At 32.7% G+C, this 14,541-nt stretch overlaps 1 protein-coding gene across 1 annotated transcript in view; it reads left to right on the plus strand.

Moving 5' to 3' along the window:
- Nucleotides 1-14,541, plus strand: part of LOC124532810 (flotillin-2) — a 287,470-nt gene that overhangs the window by 220,472 nt on the left and 52,457 nt on the right. Inside the window, exons 2-3 of the mRNA XM_047107886.1 lie at nucleotides 4,138-4,232; nucleotides 5,686-5,887. Coding sequence (XP_046963842.1) covers nucleotides 4,138-4,232; nucleotides 5,686-5,887 — 297 coding nt within the window. The remainder of the gene's footprint in view (nucleotides 1-4,137; nucleotides 4,233-5,685; nucleotides 5,888-14,541) is intronic.

The raw sequence follows: 14,541 nt of genomic DNA on the forward strand, positions 1-14,541 counted from the left end.
GTTTATATTTGTGTTTAATTAAGAAGAATATAAAGGATCTTCGCCACTATGTTATCAATTAATAACAAAAAATAAAACTATTTAATTAATACCATTTGACATAAATTTTTATTTATTCAAAAATGATTATGTTTGTCATATTATGTTACCGCCTTATTTATTATTGTTAAGTTTTTTTTTTTTAATTCGAATCGATAAATTTAAATTTCGAATAAAACTATTCTAAAGTTTTCTTCTTTTGAAGTGTGATCCTAATTTTTTTTATTATTACAAAAATAAAAATATCAAAGGCTTTCGATAAACAAATTCTCATGTTAAGTTAAGTGGTTAGGTTTATTATTATAATCGTTACTGAGTATTATGTGATTGATTCGTTAACATAACGTCGGTAAGAGAGAAAGTTTTAAGTAGAGATAGATATATAATATCTTGATAAGTAATTGCATAAGTAATATGGAAAAGTGTTTGTAACGTGTACTGGTGCCATGAACATGATTAATTAAAAAAAAAGTATTTAGACGCGCCCCAATCCGTGATGGTATCCAGGACGTGTGCGTTACCATGGCAACGATTAATAAAATATTTTTACTAGTTTATCGTGGTAATCTTAAATTTTCATATATTCTAATGATATGATATGATTGTTTTAATTGCACTAATAAAAGAGTAGAGATTTATTTTCTTAAAGATATTAAGGTTAACCAATTTGTTCAATTAGACACTTGAAGAAATTGCTCGACAAACATATATAAAACTTATACCGGAAGATTGATCGCGTTTCGGAGAAGATTAATATACTAGTAGTACCGCTTCGCCTGCATTTTAGGGTTAAGTTGTACGGTATTATAGTCATGAAAGAGTAGCCTATGTCCTTCCTTATTTTTATTATTCAAGCTTGTTTCATACTAAATTTCATTAAAATCGGTTGAGCTTTGCCCGTGAAATAGCAATAGTCGGCAAGACAGACAGACAAAGTTTATTTATGATATTAGTATAGGTAATTGTTTGAGTAGTGGCGCTTCGCAATTTCACCCGTTTAAAATTTAGACTATTGACGTGACGAGCATAAATACAATGTTTTTATTATTAACTAGCTGCGCCTGCGACTTCGTTCGAGTTTGAACTTAGTAAAAAAGTTATTATTGCAGCCTAAGTTACTCCTTATTATATTAGCTTACCAGTGGGTAGAGCGCGTGCATCTTAATCGATCATTATGGGTTCAAACCCAGGCAATCACCGCTGATTCATGTGCTTAATTTGTCTTTATAATTCATCTCGTGCTCAGCGGTGAAGGAAAACATCGTAAGGAAACCTGCATGTGACAAATTTCATAGAAATTCTGCCACATGTGTATTCCACCAACCCGCATTGGAACAGCGTGGTGGAATATGATCCAAACCTTCTCTTGAGAGAGAAGGGAGAGGTGGCCTTTAGCCCAGCAGTGGGAATTTACAGGCTGTTGTTGTTGTTGTATATTAGCTATCTGCCAAAGAAGACCCGTCAAAATCAGTCCAGCCGAAATATTAGCTGGAACAAACAGACACACAGACAATAATTAAAAATATGTTGTTTCAGTAATTATAACGTGTATGCATACATATACATTTGTTACAAAGCGGTTAAAACATACACACCAATTTATATCTATATAGTATATGTTTCTTCAATTCAATTTATTATTAATTTACTAGAACATTCTATTAGTATAAAGCCTACATTAATGATTTTGGAGAAAGTCAAACAATTTATCGCTAGATAGTAATTTATATAATGGTTTAGAAATTTTCTTCTATTTGTCGGTTTGTTAATAACACAAATAGTAATCTAGACAATTTTCATTTTGTCTGTAATTGTATAAATTTAATAATTATATACGTTTTATTAATTTATATTACATTAGATCTTTACCTGTCTTTCTTCGTATTTTAAGATTTGGTTGTTAGGTATTAGAAAATATTCTATGTTCTTCCTTAAAGTTCAAGCTTGCTTTGTACAAAGTTTAATCAAAATTGGTTTAGTTGTTCAATGAGCAATGGAAAAAGATACTCAGACAGAGAGTTACATTAATATTATTAATATTAGGAAGATATCTTGACACCCAATTAGGTATTTTGCTGGTTACAATATTATTAAAATTTATTATGTACCTACTAGCGGTCTGACCCGACTTCGCACGGGTGCAAAACTGATACTAAATTCTACCGAATGTATTTATTTCCAGATCACATTAGATATATCTAAAATTATCAGTGTTTCTTCAGTATATTGACCATATATTAAAAAAAGCCTTCCTCTCAAATCGCTCTATCTATTAAAAACAACCGCATCAAAATCCGTTGAGTAATTTTAAATATCTAAGCATACAAATAGCTATACAAATCAAGCACATAAATATAGTGGTGCTTGTCTGGATTTGGACCCGCAATCATCGGTTAAGATGCACGCGTTCTAACCACTGAGCCATCTCAGCTCCTTATACTATGTAATGATTCGTAATTTTATTATAATTCATCCGCTAATATATATTTAATGGTCCAAATACAATGATTACAGTATGTTAGGTATTCTCAACTCCTTCGATTTTCACTTCGTCTGCGTTGAGTCACAGCAGTATCTCTTATTTGAGAGAAAGCGAGTATAGTCGATCCCGAACCGTTGGCAAAACCCGTCGCTACCCGGGTTAATGGCCTTAGATGTCATTTCTTACGATTGTTGACAATTGTTTGTGTTTACATAGCTTTATATATTATACACTACATACTTATATAATTGTATTTAACTAATATGATTGTATTTTTTAAATGTTGAAAAGGAGTAACTACTGAGTTTCTTGCCGGTTCTTCTCTGTAGAATCTACTTTCCGAACTGGTGGTAGCTTCATTAAATTGTTAAATGACGATTCAGAAGTTGTTGTAAAAGCCCATTTGAATAAAGTTTATTTTGAATTAGATTTTTGATTTTGATACAAATAAAGCTATGTATGCAATTTAGATAAAATGTTAAATTATTACCTCACGTTTCCACTTATCTGATAAAATCAAGAAGAAACTTGAAAATAATGAATTTTGTTTCATTTTTATTCATGAATATGTATGTATGTATTTTGTTTGAAGTTTCGACAGTGTTGCACAAAGCGTGACCATGAGCGGACCCCAAGCTTCCAAGTTCTGCGGTCCCTTTGATCTAGGATTCACATTTTTAACACCTGTTTAATTAACTTCAGTTATAAACATAAAAGTCGATTTATATGTTCAAAAAATACACATGTAATGTTGTCTTAAATTTTCGCGATTATTACACATTTAAATAAAACTACCCGTGACCACGAACGCTGTAAAGTGCTCGAAACGTCGGGATGCCAAAAATAATTAATATACGCGATTTAAATCCGTTATAACTAGTTTTATTTAAATACACATGTAATTAATTGATACTCAAACATAATTTACTTGAAGAAGTATTTATACTTATGTATATAAATTGTAATCATTTATTATATAAGATATACGACTGCTAAGCAAAAGCTGCTCTTCCTTTGAAAAGCAATTTTGAGGCTTAATCCACCAAGCTGCTCCAATGCAGGTTGGTGGATACACGTGGTAGATTCTCATCTTGCGATGTTTTCCTGCATCGTCAGAATCATTGGTTAAGATTACGCATTTCAATCACTTGGTACTGACAGATTGCGGGCGAGTTAAAAAAAGATAGAAAATGAAAATCATTAGTATAGTACTCTAAATCAAAAAAATCAAAATAAACTTTATTCAAGTGGGCTTTTACAAGCACTTTTGAATCGTCATTTAACAATTAAGTGAAGCTACCACCTGTTCGATAAGTAGATTCTACCGAGGAGAACCGGCAGGAAACTCAGTAGTTACTCCTTTTCAACATTTAAAAAAAATACAGTCATGGTAGTTAATACAATTATTTAAATTCCTGTCTGGAAGTCAACAGGTATTAACTCCACGCTTTTTTATCATCTACGAAATCTTGTATCGAATAATATGCCTTTTTTATCAATGTATTTTTTAAAAACGATTTGAATTTACGAAACGACAAATTTAAAAATGTCTAAAATGAAGTAATTTAAAAGGATCCACGTTTCATGTGAATATTAAATGAATTTCCTCATTCCAGGTGGCTGTTTCGGGTCCACTCAGAAGCGAACGATAGTAGGGGGATATGCGTGGGCTTGGTGGCTTGTCACTGATGTACAGCGTATATCTCTCGAGGTGAGTCACTTTGATGTTATATAATATACATATATTATATATTTTTTAAAACCCTGATGCAAAAAGTGAGTTTATATATTTAACGTACCTGTGTATCTGTCTGTGATATCGCAGCTTCCATACGGATGAAACGATTTTCGTAACGTTCTTAGACATATTTCATGAAAATCTGTTCAGTCGTTTGAAGATAATCAGCTCTTTAATAGTTGATGAGTTGATTTGACAACCTTCCACATGTCCTATCCATTCGAAGTTTGCTACCGTTTTACTTTGAAGATATTGAAAGAACATAACCATGTTCTTTCAATATCATCAAACAGAGGTTACCATGACTTGAAATGTAATATGTTAAGAGTCGGGTTTAGATTTCGAAGGTTGGTTCCTATTACTATTATAAAGGATATTCTACTACTATTATAAAGGCGAAAGTTTGTATGTATGGATGTTTGCTACTCTTTCACGTAAAAACTACTGAATGGATTTGAATGAAACTTTACCACAATATAGCTTATACATCAGAATAACACATAGGCTACAATTTTTGAGGTTTCTAATGTGAGGTCGTAAAAAAACATATTTTTTGCGCTTACATTGCAAACGCTGACTGAATCCTACAAGATAGATCAAAACGATGTACTACAGTATTGTACAACTTAAAAAGGTCTACAAAAAAGTCCGTGATGGTATATGTTTATCTCTTAGGAATAACCCACAATAACCATTTTTTATCCTTTACTTTGTACGAGAAATAATGACTTATTTACGAAGCGATTTTAAGCGATTACTAGACTAGACGGGACGAACCTGAAGTCCACGCGAACGAAGTCGCGGGCAAAAGCTAGTATATTTATAAATAAATATGAGACAACATGACATACATTACTCTGATTCCAATATAATATAATAAGTAGCTAAAGCACTTGTGTTGTGGAAAATCAGACGTAACGACGGTACCACAAACACCCAGACCCAAGACAACTTAGTAAACTAATTATAATCTATATTGACTCGGCCGGGAATCGAACCCGGGACATCGGAGTGAAAACCGGTGTACACACCACTCGACCTCGAAGGTCGTCAAATTTGTACCTATGACACCTATTACTAATTTAGTACCTGAACTAACTAATTACTACAAATACCTTCTCAATATTTATGCTTATTTACATTAAAAAGGACCTAATAAAAGCAATAATTTAAAATATTAGCAAATCCCCTACACATAAAATAATCTCTAAAAAGTGGAGTGGAGGCAGGCACTAGGAATCTTAGTTCTCAAAGTCAGTGGCGTAATCGCGATGTGAAGAAGTTTTTTTATTGTCTATGGGCAGCAATGACCACTAGCCACCAAGTCATTTATCCGTCCGTCTATTAATGTCATAAAAATTTATCGAAATGACATACTAAACTATTCCTCCGTCTTTAACTAAGAATGTTAATACATTTTTTCCAGGTTATGACGTTAAATCCAATGTGTGAGTACGTGGAAACCGCGCAAGGAGTTCCGTTAACGGTCACCGGAGTCGCTCAGTGTAAGATCATGAACGAAGACGAACTGCTTACAACGGCCTGCGAACAGTTCCTTGGGAAGTCCGTCAAAGAGATCAAGATGACTGTGCTGCAAACTTTGGAAGGTCATCTGCGGGCAATATTGGGTAAGTGATCAGTGTCTTCTTTTTTTGGAAGGATTATCTTCACTCTACAAATGTTTAATTTTTTATAGAGTGCATATGTGTGTATATTAATTCATGTACACAAGAAAACCATAAATTAACAGTGATTTAAGTTTCAATTGAAATTACATAATTTATACTTAATATTTTAAATAGATAAATTTGTTTGCGAGCATGTAGATGATGTAGGCGATAAACTCTGGCACACACACAATATTCCCAGGTGTTACAAAGTATATTTATATTATATCATATTAATTTATATATTAATAAATCCTACCTGTGAGAAGCCGGAGCGGGCTGGTAGTATATTCACAAATAAACAGCTTTTAGAATATGTAATCCACGCCATCTAGTTCTACATAGAATTACTAACGAAGCCCGTTCTTCAAAACGGAACGTTCTCAAATATAACTAGTTCGCATAGATGGCGCTAGTTTTCAGTATAAATTTAAACTATTTTTTTTTCAACAGAAATAATAAAAAAAGTTTAGTAAATTAACTTTAGTCATTTTTTTTTAACTACATATTTCATATTTAATACAATATTTTTTTTATTTAGACTAACAATATAAATACGAATGTCTGTCTATTTTCTGGCCAAACCACTATAAATAATTTATTGTAACTGTTTTATACTTATATTCTTATTTAATAATTATAAAATAATTATGTTCTAATCTTCTGGCGTACCGTCAAATATGAAACATACGGTTATTTCGACATAGACAATTTTACTACTTTTTTATTTCTCTGCAGACATTTGCGTCCATGACTTAGGATACATTGGTTTTCCAATGTTAATTTAACTTTAACTGGGCATATAAAAATCATCATAAAAAACAGTTCTTTTTGTGTTTGTGTGTCCTACTTGCCTTTAGAGCGTCACTGGGCGTTAGGGCGAGTACTAGACTTAGCCTTGAAGTTTGAGCCCTCTTGGGCGAGTGACGTTCGACCTGACGGTGTCGCCTATGAGATCGCATCTCGTTTTAGAACATAGTCGGTGGAATGGGGAGCACTGCCGTTCGTAGCACTGATTGTCTGGTTGTTTTCACGATACCTGTCGTAACGTCACTAATTTGGAGAAAAAAAAAGTATAAAATAAAAATCAATTTTGAGGTACATAATATGCTTATATCAGTGACTAAACAATAATGTGTTTGGCTGAAGATTCTCGTTTAAGCCGTTTAACTGTAACTCAGTATCGGTTGCGGTTTGAAGGCTGTATTACTTACCACGTTCCCTGTCTGTTTGTTCATTCGTCACGTCAAAACCACTGAAATGATCGCTATGAATAATAATCTTAATGTACCCTACAGCCTGAAGTACGAAGGCTTGTAAATTACAATATAGTAAATTTGAAACTGATAGTGTCGAGTTTGCTTTGAAATGTCTGATAGTCAAACGGCTTGATTAGGTATAAACGTTCTTAAGTTGACTTCTAACTCCTCACTTTGAGTCAACATTGATCTTTTCATCCGACTTCAAAAAGGAGGAGGTTATCAATTCGTCTATCGTTTTTTTATTTTTGTTGCCTCATAACTTTTCACTGGATAAAGCGATTTTGATTTGAAAGGTAGTGCTTCCCATGTGGTCACATTTTAATATAATTGTAACTGCGTTATATCGTAACTCGACGTTTAAGTAGTCTAATGTTTTTCATTTCATTTTACTTAGGAGGACTCTAAAAAATATTTTGAATACGCAATTATTTTTATTACTTTTTAGTGCATATTAATTTGTTTTAAAAAAATTGTTTTGTTACAAGTCTTCGCACGGGTGAGATAAGTTTTTATTTTTTATTTTTACCTTTTATTTATATGTTTTGTTGCTTTTTTCCGACATGCCGTTCTATTTACTATTACTTACAGAAAAACTTTAATAAATCTTAACCTTCCTCATTCATTCCTCTGTCCAGTGAAAACCGCATGAAAACTCGATCAACAGTTTAGGAGTTTATCGCAAACATACGGACAGAGAGATGAAACAGACTGTTTCATAACATGTAGTGTACTTCACTGCCGGGCTGAGCCACCAGTATGAATATAAAGACTCAGCTATTAAATTTACGTATCGCTATATTCCCATTCGTACATAATAAGTGAATAAAGATTTGGACTATCCTGTTAATATACATATGTGTCTCTGTTGGATCGTTACCTCGTATCCAGTATTTCCATACGATTGAAACAAAACCATGTAAACGTCTACGGCCACACTTCCGTCGTATCTGGGTCGAAGTCTGCATGGATGGTCTATTTGTGCAGCCATTGTTATAAGACCGAACTTATTCATAATCATCTTAAGTAGTGGTACGGTAAGACTTCGCGTTTATTCAAAAGATTTATTAGGAATTTTGAAACGACTTATTTTGATTTCATTTCATTGTAAGCTGCAAGTCACTCATTTACATTTGACGCTAAAATTAATTTAAATTTTTAATGTTAAACACGTTTACGTTTTCTATTTTTTTTTTTTTCATAAAGACGTATCACTGTTCTCTAGCCGGCCAGTATTTTTTTCCTCTTTTTTTTAAAATTAATTCTTTATTAAGCCGTAACAATTCAATTCAAACAATTCTGTATTTTTCTGAACATCTACGGCTGGAGTTCTTCAAAATGAGATCATAAATGTTTTTTTTATGTACATCTATCGCCGCAGACTCATCGGAACCTTTGTTTGTCATATCTATAAAAATAAATAAATAAAACAGGATTTAAAATGTCCGGACTAATTTTTTTAAAAAGGGAAACCTTACAAGTTTAAATAACTGAATTATTTGTCTTTATTACCTCAATATCGATTGAGTCTCTCAGCAGTTTACTCATTAAGTACATATATGTAAGTGCTTAGTAAGATTTTAAAAAAAGTATAAGTGCTTATAATCGGTTATAAGTTTTGAACGACTTTATATTTTTGTTAAGTTTTTAAGAACATTTATAATTCCATGTTAAAAAAATTATTGCGCGTAAAACGGCAGGCTTCGGTAAAGTTAGGTAATAAAGTATTTTTACAATTTCACTTACAATATTGGCTTTAAATAAAAATAAAACTCACAAGTTTATTCATTATGATTATTAAATTTATCAATAAAAGTGTATCGTAAAATTATAATTGTCGTCATTTACAGGAAGGCTCAATGTAACTTCAGGCACAAGGGATATGACATCTTAGATACCAAAGTTGGCGTATTGGCGATGTAAGGAAGGGTTAATATCATGAATTACCAATGTTTATGGATAATGGTGACCATCACCATTTCACTATCTATAAAAAAATATGAAAAAATAAATAAAATTTTAACAAAAAGAAAAACCGACTTCAAACAAAACACTATTTTAAAACAAATGAATATGCACGAAAAAGTAATAAAAATAATTGCGTATTCAACATATTTTTTAGAGTCTTCCTAAGTTAAATTAAATGAAAAATATTAGACTACTTAAAAGTCGATTAACGATTATATCATGTAGTTATAGTTATTGGTATATTTGGAGCCGGTGTCAGCCACGATGCCCTTGCCCCAACAATCAAAAGAAAGAAGCGATACGAGCCCCTGGATTGATCCAGTATATTATTGTGTAAAAGGTAATTTGTAAAAAACATATTTGTTAAAGTATTCTCGTATTGTTTTTTTGATAGATATACTGTAGGGTTTTATTGGCTGACACCGACTCCAAATATAACAATAATTATAACTACATGATATAATCGTTAATCGACTTTTAAGTAGTCTAATATTTTTCATTTCATTTAACTTAGGAAGACTCTAAAAAATATGTTGAATACGCAATTATTTTTATTACTTTTTCGTGCATATTCATTTGTTTTAAAATAGTGTTTTGTTTGAAGTCGGTTTTTCTTTTTGTTAAAATTTTATTTATTTTTTGATTTTAAGTGAAGCTGATGTTGACTAATTTTTTTTAATATGAATAGATTAAGCGTTCCGTTTATATGAGTCAGAAACTACTTCGAGGACAATTTCAAAGGAAACTTGCGAATAAAGCAAAAATAGACTTTCCAAAATGCGGATTTAATACGTCACGCGGCGTAAACTACAAGGATCCCTCAAAAGAGCTGTAATCGAACTCAGCAAAAAAACTTTGAAAAAGACCAACTATATTTCGTACATCATATGACATCACATCACATACACAAAATTTGATTAAAGATAGTAAGAAATTCTGCCCCATATCGCACCCTAACTGCGAGCCGTATAGGAGTTCCATCACTACATAGTATAAAACAAAGTCGCTTTCTCTGCCCGTATATCTTTAAATCTACGCAACGGATTTTGATGCGGTTTTTTTTAAAAGATAGTGTGATTCAAGGGGAAGGTTTGTGTATATAATACATGAACAATATAGTAAAGAAACACTGATAATTTTAGAAGTTTGCGATGTTATGTCGTATATAAACAAATTCTGTAGTATATTTAGTATCAGTATTGCACCCGTGCGAAGCCGGGGTGGGTAGCTAGTTGATTATAATATTCGACTATGATAATGACATAAACATAACCACATTACGGAAGGTGACTCAAATATCCAAATAACCTATAAATAAAAGATTCGACCGAGTATCGCTAACGTGCTCCTCAGAATTGTTCCGTTCCCTTCCGTTCCGTTACTTTGTCATGGATCCTGTGCTCAGAACCTTACCAAACTTTCACCAAATTACCCTAGAAGTATATATTTTATAATAAAAAAAGAATTTTCAAAATTGGTTAACGTGATTTTCAGTTATTCACCTATTTGTCGCGCATATACATAAGGCAAATTTAAGACTTATGTCGTTTTCACATGGATACCATCATTGGAAAAAAAAATAAAAAAAATGGGACCCCACGGGAAGCACTACCTTTCAAACAAAAAAAAAATTATCAAAATCGGTCCACCCAGTAAAAAGTTATGAGGTAACAAACATAAAAAAAAAAAAAAAAAAAAAAAAAATACAGACGAATTGATAACCTCCTCCTTTTGGAAGTCGGTTGAAAATAACTCAAACACAAAAACAAGTCAAAATATAGTTATTGTTATAAACATTTCTAAAGCGTATCGGTTTCAATATTGTGATTAATACAGTTATTCAATTATCTCAGCATTGTGTTGTTTGTGTGTTTAATATTATATTGATACACTCGATAACGTCAGCTGATAACATGTACAGTGTAACTGTCGTGTCTGCAATCTTGACTGTGGCCTGGAAAACGTCGGCCGAAATGTAGTCGCACTTGACCTAAAGTCGGTCATTGATCCGAATCGCCTTTCGCGTGTAATTGAACTTCCTATATAACAAGGTCGAGTATAATGATTGAATTGTGCAATTGATTTCCTCATCTCCGTTCTAAGTTTAAATAATTTTAGTCGTTTGATTGATAGTTTATAAGGCAGTTCCAGAGGTTCTAGATTGGGGATCGGGCTATTTTTGTTTATGGTATAGGTTAGCGGACGAGCATATGGGCCATCTGATGGTTAGTGGTCACCATTACCCATAGACAATGACGCTGTAAGAAATATTGACTATTCCTTAAATCGTCAATGCGCCACTAACCTTGGGAACTAAGATATTATGTCTCTTGTAAGTACAATACTGGGTACTGTTGTTTGGCGGTAGAATAACTGATGAGTGGGTGGTACCTAACCAGACGGGCTTGCACAAAGCCCTACCACCACTTGTCAAGAAACAATTAAACTTTTACTTGGTGGCTACACATGATAGGCTACACTATGATATCGGCACAATATACTATTTAAAAATTATATATATATATATATATATATATATATATATATATATATGTAGTATATATATATAGAATATTATATATATAGTATATCAAATTTATAGACAAGTTAAAACTAATTAGTTACTTTTTTTGTTTGGAAAAATAGAAATAAAAAAGGAACTCTTTTATAGGACATGGGCAGGTCTATCAATATTTCCTTACGTAATACTACCACCACCTCCCACCACCACCTAGGACTATAGATACATCGATTTAAAGAGATGAGCGGCAACACTTCTATGGTTATTAATGTACCACACATTTGTAATAAAACGTTTTTAAATATATTAAGCAATATGATAACTAGTAGATTATAAAATATATATCAATCTTTTAATAAAAATAAGTAAGCGTTGATAATCTTTAAGAATTCAATACATACACATTTATTGTTGCTATTTTCCTCGAATTAAGCCATGTTTGAGGAAGGGGAATAGTGATAGCTCAAGTTTAAGTAAGACTAACACATGTCCCATTATGTACGATTTTGATCTTTGATTTCTCTTTTTCAATTCAATGTAATTTTCAAACGTTTTGTTTTTTTCTACTGAGGAAATCGATATTGCAGTGACTTTACCTAGGTTACTTTACTTTTGAAAGTAAACGTTGAATGTTAAGCGATAACGACATGATGTTCGGTGTGATTGCGGCCGCAAAAAAACAATATTGTTATAGGACCCAACAATAGTGTTACAAGCTCAACAAACAAGAGTCTTATAGTGTCATGGTCGCACACGTGTGAAGTGACTTTTACAAATTGTTCTCATTCGTGAATACCTTCACTCTTGGTTGTCTATTGGTTGCTTGTACTTTTATTATTCATCATTACATAGTATAAAACAAACTCCCTTATCGCTGTCTGTCCCTATGTATGCTTAGGTCTTTAAAACTACGCAACGGATATTAATGCGGTTCTTTTTAATAGATACATAGAGTGAGTCGTGAGGAAGTAAAGTAAAGTAACAGTCTGTAAATTTCCCACTGCTGAGACAAGGCCTCCCCTTCCATTGAGGAGAGGGTTTGGAACATATTCCTAGGAAGGTTTATATGTAATACATGCACATGATAGTAGAGAAACACAAATAATTTTAGTTGCTACAGTGATGTTGTAAGACGTAGCGGTTTGTATTGTCTAATGACTGAAAAATTGTGAACGTTGTAAGTCATTCTGTAGTATATTTAATATCATTATAATACATGGACAATATAGTAAAGAAACACTGATAATTAAGAAGTTTCAATTTTTATGTCGTAAATAAACGATTTCTGTAGAAGTATATTAAGTACAAGTATTGCAGCCGTGCGAAGCCGGGGCGGGTTTCTAGTGACGTATAAAGCAATTACATTAAAAATTCTGTCCATACGGAGTATTATAAACTAAAGATTATCTCGGCCGCATGTATCAGATTACACAGTTCCTGCTTTGTTTAATTAAGCCACGAATAACTCTCTTATCTTTTAGATATAATATAATTATATTCCTAATAAGAAAATAATATAAAATACAATCTGCATAAGCGTTTTTACAAAGTCTAAATATATTAATGATTTATTTTAAGTGGGAACTCTCTGTAGAGTCTGCTCAATCTTATCAGAGATTTTATTTTTATTGATATTTTTGGAGACATTAAATGAATATTAGCATTGCCAACCATCAAATTATTAATACGATATGTAATTAATTATTTTTTGTTAAAAAGTATAATGTTTAAAAATAATATTCCTAACATTTTCAAACAAGATCCAATAAGATCTCATTTTAAACACTGCCCCAGCACTGTAAGATTGTTTTCCGATACACATACAATACACTTTACTGTCCACTACCACAGTCCGCTACCACTGTGAACCGTCATTTCCAAGAGGCGTTTTATAGGTCGAGGTCGAATTACTAGGCGAGGCGAAATGTAGAATGTAGGCAGTATAACTATCGATGATAGTAACATAACAACAACAACAGCCTGTAAATTCCCACTGCTGGGCTAAAGGCCTCCTCTCCCTTTTGAGGAGAAGGTTTGGAACCTATTCCACCACGCTGTTCCAATGCGGGTTGGTGGAATACACATGTGGCAGAATTTCTATGAAATTTGTCACATGCAGGTTTCCTCACGATGTTTTCCTTCACCGCTGAGTACGAGATTAATTATAAAGACAAATTAAGCACGTGAATCAGTGGTGCTTGCCTGGGTTTGAACCCGCAATCATCGGTTAAGATGCACGCGTTCTAACCACTGGGCCATATCGACTCTCGATCGATAGTAACATAGGTTAATGATTAACTCTTCCAGATCTGTGAGCTATGATATAAAATAGTTAGTTAAATAGCGAGTGAGCGTGACGCGGAAGAATAATGCAAAAATTAACATTTTAATGAACTGCAAACAATGTTCAGCATCGCCTTATAAAAGACGAGGCTGTCTAAGCATACGAAGTGGCGCTTAAATCGTCGAACCTCCTTTGTTTCCATGACGACGAAGAATAATTTTTTTTTTATTTCCTATACTTTATGGTTGTTACTTTTTATTTAGATCGCTTTTGTGACGTCACAAATTCCTATATGGAAAAATCAAAGACGTCGTAGGTATCATAATTTTGTAAAGATAAATGTTTGAAATGGAACACTGTTTAATATTCTGGCAAACATTTCCTAAACCTAAAATCAACTGAAGTTTGTCCCAGTCTGACAATACAGTTTATTGACACTCGAGTAAAGCCCAGACTTGGAGTAAACAAAAGGGACTAACGGCTTTCTGAATGACTTTTGGTAAACATTGAATCCGTAATCTACAGGACTCACTAAGCTTGTTTAACCCTCGGATAAGAAAGGGGAATCCAAATGAGGGATCAG

The sequence above is a fragment of the Vanessa cardui genome, chromosome 10 (genome assembly GCF_905220365.1).
Source record: "Vanessa cardui chromosome 10, ilVanCard2.1, whole genome shotgun sequence".
Classification (NCBI taxonomy): domain Eukaryota; kingdom Metazoa; phylum Arthropoda; class Insecta; order Lepidoptera; family Nymphalidae; genus Vanessa; species Vanessa cardui.